This window comes from Rhopilema esculentum, chromosome 16 (genome assembly GCF_057945365.1).
Source record: "Rhopilema esculentum isolate cy_ngs chromosome 16, ASM5794536v1, whole genome shotgun sequence".
Lineage (NCBI taxonomy): Eukaryota > Metazoa > Cnidaria > Scyphozoa > Rhizostomeae > Rhizostomatidae > Rhopilema > Rhopilema esculentum.
In genome coordinates this window covers 14,455,543-14,472,283 of record NC_142830.1, presented here as the reverse complement: position 1 = coordinate 14,472,283, position 16,741 = coordinate 14,455,543, and the positions used below count along the sequence as shown (strand labels likewise).

The 16,741-nt window shown below is 34.6% G+C and overlaps 2 protein-coding genes across 2 annotated transcripts; one reads left to right on the top strand and one right to left on the bottom strand.

Annotated features, from left to right (window-relative positions):
- The first annotated feature begins 1,909 nt into the window (after nucleotides 1–1,909).
- On the top strand, nucleotides 1,910–12,579 carry LOC135685201 (dnaJ homolog subfamily C member 1-like). Its single transcript, XM_089112994.1, has 11 exons — nucleotides 1,910–2,137; nucleotides 4,179–4,280; nucleotides 4,687–4,733; nucleotides 5,450–5,621; nucleotides 6,448–6,550; nucleotides 6,834–7,025; nucleotides 8,518–8,663; nucleotides 9,413–9,532; nucleotides 10,021–10,081; nucleotides 10,974–11,458; nucleotides 12,461–12,579. The coding sequence occupies exons 1-11, from the start codon at nucleotides 1,985–1,987 to the stop codon at nucleotides 12,560–12,562; spliced, it is 1,683 nt and encodes a 560-aa protein (XP_088969120.1). The 5' UTR covers nucleotides 1,910–1,984; the 3' UTR covers nucleotides 12,563–12,579.
- A 1,826-nt stretch (nucleotides 12,580–14,405) lies between these two features.
- Nucleotides 14,406–16,713, bottom strand: LOC135682354 (uncharacterized). Its single transcript, XM_065197214.2, has one exon. The coding sequence runs from the start codon at nucleotides 16,638–16,640 to the stop codon at nucleotides 15,939–15,941; it is 702 nt and encodes a 233-aa protein (XP_065053286.1). The 5' UTR covers nucleotides 16,641–16,713; the 3' UTR covers nucleotides 14,406–15,938.
- Between the last annotated feature and the right edge of the window lie 28 nt (nucleotides 16,714–16,741).

Genomic DNA, 16,741 nt, shown 5'->3' with positions numbered 1-16,741 from the left:
TGTTTTGGATAAACAAAAAGCAACGACGGGAACATTCGGTATCGAAAGCAAAGGAGCAAGAATGGTTCCTTAAAGTGTTTTTCGGAAGCAGATGATGCCTACAAAGAGAGAAGGATAAGAAAATAATAAGAAAGGCAAACCTGATGTCGATTTCTGAAACCTGGAATAATTGAAACTGATCAGCTTACTCTAAGGCCCCCAATAAATGGATTCCCCCCATTTTTAATTTTTCAAAAATCTTTTAGCCCCCTGCTCTTATTAGAACCCCCCGCTTTTTAAATTTTTTGGCTCAGCGTGTTCTTCAATATCAAAGTAAGTATGAATTATAGAGCTTTTAGCAATGTTAACCTTGAACTACTGTTACTGTCGGAGTCCATAAAGAATAGGCTATAATAGAAACATATTTGTAATCGTGTTACATTGAATATTTTTGTTTTACACGAATAAAGAAAAATGCTTTCTACGGCAACGGTCGATATTTTGAAATTCCATGCTTCATATACAGCTTTCTTTTCTTAAAGTGTGGTCTTTTCATGAAAATTTCCATAAAATAGGCTCTGTGAATTCACAATAAAAACCTTTAGAAACCCTTATTGAACAGTCAAACACTCTGAACACAAATCGTCTAATATTCTGATTTAAAGGGGTTAGTGAATGAAAAACGTGTTAAAGTTTTAATAAGTTAAATGTACCATTGATTAAGTAATTTTATATTGATAAAAACAAACAGTTAAAGAAGCTAAACATTGCGCACTTTTTAAAGCACACTTTTTAAAGCACACTTTTTAAAAGGTGTTTTTTAAGTGAAGTTAGTGACGCAAGTTTTGAAGATAAGGAAATGTTTTGGTTGGTCGGAAATTTGTTTTTTGAATTAAATGATCGCAGCTATAATCAATCGGAAAGATTGAAATAAGAAGGAAAACATCAAACTAAGCGAATTAAGGCAAAGGGGGACTCCCTGTCGAAGGAACAAATTAAATGAAATTTTATCAGATACAAATGAGTTTGTTATTTCACCCAGGCAATGTTTATACAGAATAATGATTCTTTGTTGCTTAAGGCCATCAATTCAGAAAAAGCTTCTGATCCTTGAATCGTTTCAAAGTTTCTTAAATCCTACCATTATTCCAGGTTCAAAAGCGTGATACAATTAATATAAGCTTTCTGTGATCAAGACATTTAACAAACGTCTGCTGTATGCCTGCTGTCTTTGCCCTGTATAAAGGTTTCGAAAACATTGCCACTCTCTAATTTCAGGCAAATACATACATTACAACAATATAATGATTGCAACAGCCGACAATAACGAGCCGACAACAATATATTGATATTTTATCGAGAAATCTTTTTGGATAATTTTTGCCGACAAATTAGAAAAATTTATTCTAGTATTTTGAAACGTATTGCAACGACCCCGTCCCATAAAAAGACCTTGGTTATTTTCAAAGATTCCCAAGTTAAATATCACGGCATTTAGTCAAATTACTTGTTCCAAGTTAAATATTCACCGCATCGAGTTAAATTGGCAAATTTTTTCGGTAGTTTTTCTACCATTATATTTGTTGCCACAACCTGAAAATCATACTTCGGCAAAAGTGAGGTGGCCATAGCCCCCCCCCCCCCAGCCCCCGCCTCCGGCGTGCCTGTAGTGTTCTTCTGTGCTAGTATAATTTATTTTTCATACCTAAGTGGCCGTGGCCCCGTCCGTCATTGGCTCTTTTGCAGGGGGCTGTGAAAACTTTGAAAATTGTAATCTTTTATAGGTTAAAAATACATGATACAATAGACTAAATTAAACACATATGTAGTAGTATGTTTTTTACTGTTTACTCAAGTTATATTTTTTCATATCCAATGAATCACATTACATGTGCTTTGTTCGGCTATTTTGTTACAGCCTCCCTTTCAAGGAAAATATTATTTGATCACTTGAAGGCCACTTGTTAGAATCTCTGTTATTTGAAAATTGTTTATACTTATTATCATGGAAATCACATTTTTTCCTTTATCTTTCTATCTTTTAATTGTGTTTCCAATTGCTGTCAATTCTTATGACACAACAGATCTAGAAATTTTCGATTTGGTCGAAGAAATTGGGATTGGAAACTCTTTTTATGACGTGCTTCAAATTTCACAGGTGAGTAAATTTTCTTGAAATCTTTTTCATTGCGTAAGATCATCGAAGATTATTTGAATACGATGGTCCTTTTCAGCTAGAAAGTTTTGTTCAGTACAGTTTGACATCTTTGATATCTTTTTTGTCAAGGGCTTTGTGCGTGAAGATAGGCCACAAGAACGACAATTGTTAGTCAAAGCATTCCGCAGGCCAGGAAGACAATCAATAAAACTCTTCCGTTTAGTGAAAATTAGCCAAATTAAAAAAGCTCTATCTTTCACCAATTTCTACGATCTCATTTTGTTTTTTACAATCTGAATTTAACAATCTCAATTTTACAAGACACTGCATTCTGGTGGTATCATTAATGTAGAATTGTGTAAGGATTGAGTGATAAGTAAATGAAACTGACTGATCAACCTTCATTTTGTTTTATATTTTTGGATTAAAGTAAACTTTCAAGATTTCAGATATTTTTGATAATGTTTTTGTCCTCGCAGGCTGTCTAGCATCCTCTAGATTCTAAAATCTGTAGCGTAAAGCCAGAGTCAAATGTACCTATTCTAATGGGCAATATCTATTTGTTGACATATGTGCACAAGACAGTGGCATAACAGAGGCAGCAGAGACCCCTAATGATTTTTCATTTTGCCCCCCCCCCCAAACATTAGCATCCTCCCAAACATTAGCATTAGAAAGCTACATAGACAAATATTAATAAACAGACTTTCCACCCTGTTTGGACTGATATATCATACCAGCCAAAGAAGATATATCATATTTGGTTGGAGGTTCCACCCAAAGAACAGCTAAAATCAGGAGTTTTGTAATCAATTCCTGTGAAAATTTGACTTTGGCACATCCACCAAAATTAATTCCTTGATATGTCGAAAAGAATTCAGACCCGAGGAATAAAGTAATACATTATCCATTACAAACATTCAGTACTTTTTGGACAATCCTTACCTTAATATGAATCCACTTTCTAACATATGTTGAAAAATTTACTATAAAGAGGTTTTAAGAGACAAACACGCTGGAATGAAAATCTAAAGTTGAACTTAAATGTTCTCTGTTATAAATCATAAATGCAGATTTACATTTAGGAATTCAATTATTTCCTCAACATGTCTTTGGAAATAAAATTTTATTACAGAATCATATATCACTTCTGAAAGCGTGAGGTTCCATCTGAAATCGGGAGAGCGGGAAAAGAATACTAAAGTCAAATACTCATGCCCAAATTGGGAGAGTTGGAACCTTTGAATGTGACACTGAACAGATTTAATTTAAACATCATACTTATGTACAGCATCTAAAGCATATGTAATATATACATACTGATTATAAAAGTTAGCGCTCAGGTCATGGTAAAAAGATGCTGGTATTTCATTTTAAACTTGTTATTCTGAGTCACAAACTACAACCAACAATGGGGTCATTTTGCTGTAAAAAAAGCTTAACAAAGGATTTTTTCTAAAATATCTGGCTTTATTGCAAGTGGTTTAAACAATTGCAAGTTTATCTACTGAAAGAGCTCATCTTTTTTAAGATTTCTCACTCTCTAATCTCCGTAATCTAATCTAATATCAGTTTATTTTTTGTAATATCATATTAGTATATGTAACTTATTGTTTTATTTTTAAGGTTTAATGTTTGTGTGATAAACCAAAATTGATCCATTTAGTTCACTTTCATGAGAGAAATTATTTCTCTTGCTTTGAAGCAAGGGGAACTTGGAGATTTTAAGACTGTTTGTGGTGCTATCAATTGCTGGGATTTGTAGTGAAATGTTACTGAGAACTGTCAACAGGAATGATTTCAAAAAATTTTAATAGCTATGTCCGTTATTTTTAAAGCCTTTATTGAAAAATGGGTAAAAGTAACAGTGAAAAGAGCCCTTTTATGAGCTATTTTAATCAGCTATAAAAGAAGCAAATTTTGTGTTGTGATTAAATTGTGATTAAGTATTGGCAAAGCAAATTAGCTAACCAGGCATCTTTCTGCATACACACCCATTTTAAACATTAGTGTTAAAGTTTGTTTTGCTGTTCTATCTTAGTCAGCCAAAGTTTCAGAAGTCAGAAGGGCATACAGGAAGCTGTCCTTAGTATGGCATCCAGACAAAAATGATAGCCCAGATGCAGAAACCAAGTTCAGACAGGTGAAAGCAGCAATTATAATAAAAATTATGTAAATTTTCATGGCTGCAGATATTTGCTCAAATACATTATTGCCACTGTCTAGCATTTTACAATGCATTTAGTAATAAGATAATAAATGACACATGAAATTTTAAAGAGTCATGATTCATTTGTCACTTTTGCAATCACAAAATTACTGCTGATTTATGAAGTCAAAACAAAATAAAATCAATTTGGCATTTTGGTTGCTTCGTCAAATGAAACAATCAATGGGAACATCTTTGCAAAATTAGTTTAGACTCATTTGATCATACCATCACAAACCAGTTTAATTATAAATATCTTTATTTAATAATAGCAGGTCAGCTTTTTACGAAACAGCTGGTAGATTCATAATTTCATTTTCAAGTAATTCCTTTATTGTAGCTGGTTGCTATATATGACGTACTTAAAGATGAAGAAAAAAGAAAAAAGTAGGTCAAACTACTTTTATTATTACTGTGACAATGTATTATGGTTATAAGAAGCTATAAAGTATAGAGTGCTTTTATAATGCAGTTTTGAAGTGGTTTTGAAGCCAATTGTTTCAGCAAAGTGGGTCAATCACCAGGCAGCTGCCATGCAATATTTTTGCATCAACCGAAGCAAGTACCATAATGAATGAAGTACAGTCGACTCCACTTAAAATTTAGACCCAAATAAGCAAAACTATTAAATATAGCTTAGCTTACAGTCACAAATTTTAGAGCATCATTTTATGTGAATATAACCAGAGTCTCCTGTAGCAGCAAATTTTCCCTTCACTGAAAAACTCTTGGCATATCTTTTTATTTTTTCAGACATTTTCTCACTACTTATAAAGGTTGCTTCTTCTTTTTTGTCAAATTATCAAATTTTGTCAAATAATAAAACACAAAAACTACCATCTACTTCTATAGAAGATTTAGGGCTCTGTCTTTCAACTTGGCTTTCATTAGATGTCAAGTGAACGACCTAAGAACAGGCTGATAATTTTGATTTTTTATATGCAAACTTTTCTACGTTTAGGCCAGTTGTTGATTATTCAAAAATTCGAAAATTGAAAACTCCTGCTCTCCTAGAAAGTTTGAATCAAAGAAAACTGCCTGTATCTTAATGAATCAAAAATGTTTGTAATGTTTAGCCAAGTGATTTATCTAATTTTTTCTAGGTATGATCAGGTTCTTCAAGATGGATTACCTGACTGGAGACAGCCAATATACTACTACCGAAAGGTCAAGAAAATGGGACTGGCTGAGCTGGCGGTTCTCCTATTCTTTGTTTTAACGCTTGGCCATTATATAGTTTCATGGGCCGTCTATTTGGAAAAAGCATTTGAGTTAGTAAGTATATCTTTAGTCTTTAGGATGGTTCCAATGACGGATTTTGATGGCTTATACTTCAGGTTTTATTTGTGTTTCTGTTATGTTCGAAATGGGGATGGGCAGGCATTACTGTACGAGGATTGTTGCTATTGAGAATATGGTAGCCCTGGAAATCTGATTAAGATAACCCAATTTAGGGCCCTTAAATGTATGTATAGAGGGTGGCCAAGGGAGGGATCGCATGCAAATGTCCTTTGCAAGTCCACCACTGGAGTTGAAAATTCTCGATATTGTTAAAGTAAAGTTTGATAAAAGGACAATTATTATGGTTCTCTGCTTCTGTTTCGCCAGCATGTATGTAACCTTACGAGATTATGGCTCCTTAGCGTAATGTAGTTCCACTATATAACGCATGATAATTTAGTCAAAATATAAAGTAATAGATACCTAATTTTGTTGTTAACATAGCAAAGAACAAGTTCATTGGAGCCATATTTCATATCCGCACAAATTTTTATCCGGATTATCCGCATAAATTTTTATCCGGATGAAAATTTATCCGGATAAAACACTCTAGTGTAAACGGGGTCTTAGAAGAAACTCAACTTGAAAAAATCATAATTAAGTAGAACAGTATAATTAATATTTGATTTCTTTATATTTATGTTTTGAACGTTAATTTCTTTGTTCTGGAAAGAGTCTTGATGGTGTTAAAAGTGTTCCAGTGCGAATGTCTTATTTGTAAATCGTCTGCAATGTTGTTCAGGGTTATTAATTTTCTAAAGCTTGACCTAGCATAATTCTGTGCTACTAGTTGTCAACGAACGGACGTTATCTTTTATAGGAAGAAATATTGGCCCCTGTGAAAAAGCGGCGGGAGAAGAAGCGAGCAAAAGGAAAGATCGTTGCAGATGACATCGATATAACCCCAACTGCAGATTTGCTAGGTGCTCATGATTTAGGCATCTGGAATAAGTACATTATGCTTGTCAAAAAGCAATGTCAAGTTTCGAAAGTAAAGAGAGCATATCAGACTTGAATTTTGATCTATAGTTGAGCAGAAAAGGATGTGAACTAGATTTTGAGTTGTAATAGCGTTTATAATGATGATGAAATAAGCCTGTTGTTGATCGCTTATATACTTTGACAAGCCTTCATGGAACAGAAATGGCCCTTCAGGAAAGATTCTTTTTTTGTATCGATAAATTAAACTCAATTTCTCTATTGTAGAAAAGAACTATGGGTACAAGAAGCCAGAACTACGAAATCTTTTGCCATTTTTGATATATAGAGGAACAGTGTCAACCGTTGTAGGCATTCCTCAAACATACCGTGATTTGAAGCAGAAATATCATGATTACAAGGAAAGGAAAAGATTGGAAGAAGAAGAGGCCAAAGAAGCAGAAGAAGAACCGGCTGAAGGTAACTAGCTATTGAACCAAAAGCTTGCTCATTGCCTTTTAAACCACCGGGGGGTACTCCCATTATGACCTGACAGGGAGGTCGAGTCAAGGTCGAAGAGGGCCAAAGCTAAAATGTTAAAAAATTACGCTCAAATGGTAGTCTTTTTTGTAATAACCCTCAAATGTTAGCATAAGGACGGAAATTATATTATTGATAGCAACCAAATCATGTTATTGATAGCATCCATATCTTTGTGTGCGCCTGGTCCTTCTTTTACAAATTTCTTCACAATTGACTGCTGTTGTTTCAAGTAAGATAAAATCTTGTTCACAATCTTTAATGAATCGTAAGCTAAACTAAGCCGTTGTGTTATGATCGAAACTTAGCCATTTGGGAGCCATTTGGTAAGACCCTCAAATCAACTGGACCCCCCCCCCCGTCAGGCTTTAATGGGAGTACCCCCTGGGTTTTATGCATGACATATGTTTACTTTTCTTGTAGTTTAATTCAGATAATTTTTGTTCATTTTCTCATGTTCATTTAAATAATTTTGCATTGATGGAAAAGCATCCTTTTGATCTTAATGGCTGTTTCCAGTTTCAAAGCTTGCGGTTTCTGAATATGAAGAAATATGTAGACCATGTTTTGACAAAAGTGGGGGGGGGGGATATTACCTCCCTTGGCACCGCAACTGTTAAAGATATTTTTTTGTAATGACGGGTTTGGATTTTCTAAGTTACTTCTCTGAGTTGATCAATGAGGTCATCAGGCAAGTGTTCCATGCATTAGTACGACTATAAAAAGATAAAGGTAGAATTAAGTATAATAACATGTCTAAAAAGCAGCTGATCTTCTAGGAGATATGTTTTAAGTCAATTTCAGCTTGTGAGGTAAACTTTTATCTAAAAATTGTGTTTTTAATTCATAACGTGTAGATCTCTCATTATAAATGGGAATATCATGAATATGCTTTAAAAGCCAAATGGCACACGACTTTTGATTTATTTAAGATCATCTCTTCGAATTTTTAGGTTCCTGCAATTTCTTGTTTATAGTTATAGGGTTTGGCCCTATAATTATATTTATCCTTAAGGCTACCAGGACATTGTCTGTTTATTCTTTTGTTTTTAAGATATGATCGATCGAATTTTATTAAAAAGATGCCGTGAAAGACTCTGGTGTTCAGGGGGGGGGGGGGGTGGAGCTGGTGGGGCTAGGCCCACTCTAACAAGTGTGCATATGTTGTGTTCGACGAATTCTGTGTAGACAATCTTTTATTATGCTGGGACTATTTTCCGCGAAAGAGCAATTCCTATCAGTCTTTGAGCTGTTGAAGGACTTAAATGATTTCAAATAAACGACAGAGAAACTTCAACATAAGAGTGTGGAAATGGGTTTGGTCACTGATGTGGCTTCTTGCAGTTGCATACAGCAAAGTCCCCTCCAAGCTTTATAGGACAGCACCACTGTTTATCCCAATACCTTTAAATATCAATTGTTTATTTCATAGAAAAACCGCGGCCAGTAAAGAAGAAGCCTGTAGTTAAACTGCGAGATGCTTCAGAAATTGACGACAGTTTGCCAGTGATGTCAGCTGCCTATATGAACCGACAAAATGAAGATGATGTGGAAAGCGACGATCAAGTAAATCGCAAGGTGAGAAGCATCTTTTAAAGCATGAAATAAACAAACTTCGTCAGGAAAGCATTTATCGACGTATCATACTTCATGAACTGATAATATCTGATTTCATTCCTGCTAAGCCCTATCTATGCTGGTGCCCTTAAAGAACGTTTCCACATCAACTCTCCATTTCAGTCGAATTTAAAGCGTCCATTTGACATTTAGAAACGGATAGAGATTTCTGTTCCAACGTTGATCTGTTTTCCATTTTGGCTGGAGCTGTTTGTGTCACTTCTGGAATACCGCTAGTGAGATTTTTCGTGCCAGAGAGGTCTGGGAAGATCTTTTAGTTCTAAGCTGCAGCCCTGATTTAGTTTGTAGTCTACATTGTTGTGGAATAAAGCAAATAGATAAGCCAATGATGATGACGCAAAGGGGTCTTTTACATCGATTATCAGGACTGCTAACAAAGAAGATTGCTATTTCAAATCTCAATTAAGTGTCAGGCTCCTTCCGCGACGCTGATTAGCAACCGTTACAGCCATGTGCTCGCTTTACTAATTGGCCTATTTCAATCCAGAACTGGATATGTATATAAATATATATATATCATATATGTTTTCTAGCTTAGAGTTCTCGAGTGTCAGGCCGAAGTATTAAAAATTTTTGTCGATGTAAGCTATTTTATATTCTTTACCGCCAAAACTTTGTTTGGATGTATGTTTATAATTTTTGTTTGCTGGCTCAGCACTGAACTAAATGAATCTCTGTAATGACTTTAGAATTCCGAATGGACCGAAGAAGATTTGTCAGCCCTTGCAAAAGCCATGGCCAAGTTCCCTGGAGGGACACCAGGTCGATGGGATCGCATTGCGCACCAGATTGGCCGTACTGTTCAAGAGGTTAGTTTCGTTATTGGCTACAGTTTTTGTCGTTGCATTTTGCATTGTAGTGGATGCCATTTTCATCAAGAGGGAAGAGATCATACACGATAAAACCGCTCTCTTTGGCAGAAAAACTTGCTTATTATCCAACAAACAGATTCCTTTCATAGTTGATTGGGTCCTTTTGAATCAGGTCCTTTACAACAACTGATGGCAGCCAAGAACACTTCTTCCCTTTATTTTTTGTTAGTATTTTCACTAAAGTTTTGCAGAACAGTAATATATTCTCATATTTCCATCAAATTTAAGTCGTTAATGCTGCTGACTGTGTAGCCTCTTTGCTACCTTGAATTTTTTAATACACTTACCCTTAATAATTTTAGATATTTTATAGTCGAACTTTAATGTATAGTAATCAACATTTCAATATATATTTGAACTGGCAATGATTATTCCGGTTAATAGCGATTAAGTAACATGTTTCATCTTTATTTGTTTTTGTTAAGGTTACAAAGAAGGTCAAAGAAATGAAGACTTCTTTATGTGATTCTGGGACAATCGCTTCAGGTATTACTCAATAGTTCTTGAATTTATTTGTCATATAAATAGATTTGATTGTCATATAGTAATTTATACCTTGTTAAAATTCCATCAGTTTTTGACAGTAAAGCGATGGAAGCATTTTATTAAGAGTAGTATAGTTGTACCTTCTTGTGCTTATTTGATTAAGACAGAAACAACACTAAAAGAAACACTTTATAGAATCCACCTAAACACAAGTTTTTGCTCAAGGATTAAAAGCAACATGAATCAAATACATAAATATTTGCACCCAGGGCTAGGCCAAGAGTGTGCTCACTAACCAGCATGACCCAATCCGGAAAATTGTGAATTATTCTTCAATCAAAGAAATCTATATAAAACGAGCAGGAACCTGGAGGCTCTTTTCCATAAACTGTGGAAACAAATCTGGGAGGACAGTTTCCTGGCCCATGAAGTGCGGAAATGCATATTAGATTGTTCTAGAAAAAGTATCTGATAATACAGAAAATTGGGTGGCTTTTCTCCGTTTTGATAGTAAATTGCCCTAAAATAATTATTTACAGGGTGGAAAGCATGAAAAGATGGTTTTCTACTGTAAACTTTTTCCAAACAAAGTAATGGTGGAGGGTGGAGTTTATGTGAAAATAGGGGTAGTGTAATTGGGTTTGACTGCAGTTTCAATAACACGCTCTTTAATATTGATTCATAGGCTATAAAGATTCCTAGAAATTCACGAAGAAAGTGCTCTTATTAAGATATCCAAAGAAAAACATGGATATTTATAAAGCGTTGTAATCTGCTACTAGCTGTGTATCACATACTATAGTTTATTTTCATCTTACAATTACATTTGAATTACGTTTTAAATGATAAATATTCATTAGTTTGTTGAATGTTATTTTTTTGTTTTTATCAGGCAACCAAACATCAGTGGCAGTTGGCAAGCGAGCTGCATTCCAAATCAGCGATAATATAATTTCAAAGGCGATAGAATCTGAGCTGAGTACCAAACCAATCATCACGGTCACTCAGAACGAGCTGTACATGACCCAGGATGATATACCAGATGATTACGACCAGGGGTTTTCGAACAATGATGACGAAGATTCAGACATTGAGCAATACAGACAAGTCAGGAAGCGGAAGGTCAAGACGAGAAAAGAAGTACCCAAAGAAGAAGAGCAGCCGGAAGACTCAACTGAGGAAGAAAATAAGACGCAATGCAAAGAAGATGAGAAGGAAGAAAATAAACAGGAAGATGCTACCAAGGAAAAAGAGAATTTAGCAGATGTTTGGAGCCAAGTACAGCAGAAATGCTTGGAGAATGCATTGGCTCAGATACCGAAAAGTAGAACCGATCGCTGGACACACATTGCACGTGCTGTTCCAGGTAAAACGAAGGTAAGCAGGATGGGCTTTTCAATATTGAGTTATTCTTGTATCTAGAACAAAGAAATGATCTTGAATTTCTCAAATCAATAAAGTTTTGGAGCGTCATTTTGAAGGAAATATTTTCAACAGTATGATCAATATAAAGAAAAATTTCAGTGTTGAAAGAAATTTCAAGAATGGTTTTTCCAACTGATGTTGCAGTTTTTCTCTCTTGCTTTGATGAGGGAAATTGGCTTTCTATGACTTTCTTTTTCTTATCATGTTTAGCGAATATACAGCAAACCTTCAAGCAACATTTTTGTCTAAAATTAAAGAAGATTATTAATGTAAATTTAGCAGAAACAAAAAATTCAAATGGGTTGAAATAATTCAATTACTTTTCAGCACGTTTACTCAAAATGAAATAATTAATCGTTTGTAAACTCCATAGATCTTTTCAATGCAGTGAGTTGCATGTTGATAACTCAAAATTGATACAGAAGTGTATCCACGATTCTTTTCAAATGAGTGTTTTTTATTGTATGATAATCGAAAGATTTATCTTTAATTCCTGAATTGCATTCACTAATTATGTGGTAAATCTATTGTAGCTGGTAAAGTTTCATTTTTTTAATTGCCAATAATAATTGGCTGGCATTGTGGCGATTCTAGTATTTTTGTGTATCAAAGTTTGATTTCAATCATGCATTACTTATTGTTATGATATATAATGCAGCTGCTTCAATGATATAAATATTTTTTATAAGGCTTAATTATACGGTATAAAATTACTGCTGAAAGTTGTGTCGACTTTCTCAAAAACCGATAGATAACGTACATAGGCCTTCTTGCCCTATCATTTTTTCCATTGTTCATTCCTCGTGTTGCTTGATAGCCTTCAAGGCTCAGAGGCCTCGAGCCAGTACATAACTCCACACAATGGCGTGATCAACCTAAGAATTTGCAAATAAGAATGTAGCAGGAATGCATTTTGCTTCAAATTTTCATTTGACAAAAATTGTTTTTTTACAGGAAGAGTGTATTCAACGATATAAAATTCTCGTGGAACACATAAAGAAGATGAAAGTATCAGGAACTACAAACACAGTAACTAAAGGGAAAAAAGTTGAATAGAAGTATAGAAGCTTGAAGCAATTCTAGTTTTTGCATTATTGCTCTTAATACAGGTATTGCAATGCGCGATGCTCAAAGCTGGGACCAATCATTTTTCTGCAAATTTGAAAAATGTTTAGAAACTAATAAATGCAAATGTATAGTTCTCCTGGGGCATGCCCAACTGTTGAGCCAACTTTCGGAAATTAAGTTGGTTCCTGCATGGGGATGTACGCACATGCATCCACACTCCTTTGTAAACTTGATAGTCAGTGATAAAATAAGTAATTTGAAGTATGGAACTTGTTTTGTCTCATCTGGTTAAAATAATCTAAAAACCACAAGCCTTTGGACAAGTAATCTGCTATCAACAAGTCCAGGATTTTCGAAGAGTTTCTTTGGTGTGTGGGCACTATAAGCTCGATTTATGGATTTGAAGAAAATCTCTGAACAATTTTTTTAAAGGAGCGTTGCTTACATGAAATGCAAAAATGGGTTTATTCCAGGGCTTATTTTAACGTGCAGTGATAACCAATTTGTGCAGTGATAAATCGTTATTGTGCAGTGATTAGCTCAAATTTTGTGCAGTGACAAAACTAAAATAAAGAGATTTGGTATTGAAAAAGCATAATTGCAGCAGATGCCAGTACACATTTAAAAGAAGCATTACAGTATTAACAACGAGAACATAACAGCACCAATGATCATAGTCTGTGAAATCTCTCTAAAATTTGTTCATTATTTAAAAGCTATCTAGTTTGTTTCGCTCTTCATCATTTTCCGTGAGATCTCTCTTCTCGAAAACATGTTTAAACCTAGACTGCTTCTCCTTATCGAAATTTCTTGTGAGGCCTTAAAATATACCCTGGTTTATTCTGTCCTGCTTGGTTATCTTCACACGCAGACGTTTTAGCATGACGTTTGTAGTGAGATGAAATTGAGCTTGCCAGGGGCCCGGAAAACATGGCGACCATACGATCAAAAACAACAAGGGAGGCTAATAAATAAGAATATTAAACGCCACACCGAAACAGTACTTTATTTTCCTTGTTTTTTATGGAAAGTTTTGAAAACTTAAAGATTTTGCCTGGAGCTTAAGCTTGTAAATTTTCATTATATCTTTAAAATTCGCCTGAGATATTGCCAATAGCGATGAACTGGTATTTCGCAAACTGACTGGCATACTTTGTAGTGCTTATGAGTGAAACATCTTAATGCTTAGCGAGTGAAAATTGTTTGCCAATTAAGAAATCCTGTGCCATTTATTCGATATTGCTGTCCGTTGCCGGGAAAGTAATTTTAAAGTTCACGTTAATTGAATGTAATGAATGTAGATGTGTCCATATGTGCTCACAGTGGTTTGTTGATACAGATAAAAAATGTTTTATGTCATTTTGAGGACCAAGGATAATAATGAAAAATAAAGCCAGAATTTGATTCTATTGCATTCATTTATTGGATTTAAGAGAGGGGGGGGGGGAACTCAGTTCAGTTCAGTTCATTCATTCATTTCAAATTCCACTACATACAGATACTCTAATAATAAACTACTTACAACAATTATAATAAAAAAATGAGACAATAAACATAGAAAGTTGCCCCTCCCCCGACGAGTTGAAGCAAGTACGTTGTCCTTTTTTTGGAAATTGTGCGCCCCTTTTGTAGAATGAGAATCAGGTGAAAAAGTTTCTGAGACCAATAGATTGATTTGCTTCAAGGATTACTTCAAAGTTATGTTGTTTAGTCCGAAAATGGATCTGAAATTGTTGTATACAACGTTCTCTCGTCATCAATTTTTGAAAATTTTTCAGCGCCCCTACTACCAACTGCCCTCTTCTTCAAGTTGTCTCTGGATCCACCCCTGCAAGATTAAAACTTGGCATGTGTGGAAGTATGGCAGGCTACAAAACTTTAAGTGGTTGTAATTATTGTCATATCAATTCTAGTTTAACAAGGCTGTAGTTTCTTTAATTATTACACATAAAATATAACATCAAAACTTCGTGGCAATAGAAGACATTGAATAACTTGAAATTTAAAAAAACGTTTTTAAATAATATTATATACTAGAATAATTTGGTTAGGCTTCCATCCCAAACGAGTCACCCTTTCCCTCCTCTTTTGCATCGAGCTTTGAATGAGCCCCCCCCCTCAAATTAATCTCCCTATTATGCTGTCATCTTATCACAAAGACACCAATTAATTATAACTCCTTTAAGACTGCATGTCATTTTATTTAGGAGCTTTTATATCAACTTTCTTGGGTTATAAATCTTTTTGTTTTTAGATAAACTCTTCATGCCAAATAAACCTCCCAATGATGAAGTTTTAAATAAATATCTTCTCAAATACCTCCCCCAAGGCTTATTCAAATTATTTTGATACTCTTGTGATGATGCCTTAACTAATGGAATTTAGCTGCAAGAGACCAAATTAGGATGTTGAATGGCAACTATGTTACTTTCAGTCTAAAACGTTTAGTTGCTTATGAATCTTGTGGCAATGTAAAGCTCTGTACAGGACATACTACTCTGAAATTGGTAGAGAAAATTAAAAATCGTTTTCACAGGCATCATGCAAAATAGCATAATAGTGTCAAAAAGACAAGCCATACCATTTTTGCAACAGTCACAATTTTGAAATAAAATATCATTTTATATTAGGCCGGCATTTGATCAAGAATCCAGAGTGCACCAAAACATTATGACAAAAATTTTGAAAGCATTGGGCAAACAAGTGATCTTTCCGCTTGAGCATTTCGGAAAATAAATTCACTTTAATAAAAGGTCCTGTCTTGTGCAGATCAAAAAAGTTTTTTTTGCTTTGGAATTCTCTATGGATTTAAAAGACAAAAACTAATCAAACACAAACTTAAATATTGTTTTTGGCAACAAGAAATTAATCACAATATACATTGAATAAGACAAAAAAGATTACTAACCATACCACCCAACATTTTATATTTTGAAAAGCATCTGATAAAAACTTTCTTTACACATTTATATGATTTTTGCCTATTTTTGTAATCTACAAAATAAAAAATAATGTATCTAGACAACTCTTCTTGGCTTAGTTTTAAGACATATACCTGATAAAAGCTCTCAATGAAAGCTATTATTAAAAACAAAAAATTCATGGCTGTATCTTTAGGAAGATAAAGAGAGAAAGTGACTTTGCCGTGCTAGGTTTTCTTACGAAAGGAAATAGATTTACTTTGATGGACTTATGATAAGTGAAACAGCCATGAAACAATAAATAAATGAAACTTGCAAAGACAATTAAAAGTTAAATTTTTGAAAACATTGTAAACTATGCACATTTATACCAGTATTTTAACAGAATGTGTGATACAATGCATGTGTTGTTGAGTTGTATGTTGTTTTGGGTCATTTGGTGATCAATGTGATGATTTGCTGATCTGTTTAATCACTGCAAATATATCAACAATGCTATCAATAATGAAATCAGGGTTTTCTTCCATTAAATTTGATCTTTTTTGAGTCCCAGTCAGTACAGCAACTGTCCAGCAACCAGCATTCTTTCCTTCCTGGATGTCAATCCGTGTATCACCAACCTTGACAACTTCCTTTGACTCTGTTACATTGAAATCTCTCATCGCTGACTGTATCAGATGAGGATGTGGACGACCATGGCCTTCTTTCTCCGCGCTGGAAACAAAATCGACATAGCTCTCCCACTTAAGATTCTGCACAATTTTCACAACAACAGCATGAGGAAAGCCACTACCAACCCCAATCAAAATACCAAGTTCTTTTAATTTCTTGAAAACATCAGTTGTTCCAGGTATCTCTTGATTAATGCTGTTAAGATTACGGTCTAAGGCTAACTTGAAATCTGCAAAAATCTTATCGATTAGCTTCTCTTCTTTATTAATATTAAGTTTTCTCAAAAGAGACGCTATGGCTTCGCGTTTTTCCATCCCTCTAACATCATTGACTAGGTCTGGTTTCACTGCTGGAAAACCAGCTTTTGCGAATGCCTCTTGGATTGCCACAGTAACAAGAGGTAGGCCATTGATATTGTCATCTACCGTCGTGCCTGCTAGATCAAATATTACAAGTTTAATTGTCGACGGCATCTCACAAACTGCCGTTTGCTAAAATATGGCAGCTGTTGTGGTCCGTGCAAAAAGTGTGGACGTCAGCAGCGAGCCTCTTCTATCTTTTTCTTGGAATTAGT

What these genes read in the sequence shown, in the direction of transcription:
- LOC135682354 (XM_065197214.2), bottom strand. Translation starts at nt 16,640, where the DNA reads ATGCCGTCGACAATTAAACTTGTAATATTTGATCTAGCAGGCACGACG.
- LOC135685201 (XM_089112994.1), top strand. Translation starts at nt 1,985, where the DNA reads ATGGAAATCACATTTTTTCCTTTATCTTTCTATCTTTTAATTGTGTTT. An exon ending in CAGAAACCAAGTTCAGACAG is followed by an intron (nt 4,281 to 4,686) that starts GTGAAAGCAGCA and finishes CCTTTATTGTAG; the next exon opens with CTGGTTGCTATATATGACGT. An exon ending in AGAAGAAGAACCGGCTGAAG is followed by an intron (nt 7,026 to 8,517) that starts GTAACTAGCTAT and finishes TTTATTTCATAG; the next exon opens with AAAAACCGCGGCCAGTAAAG.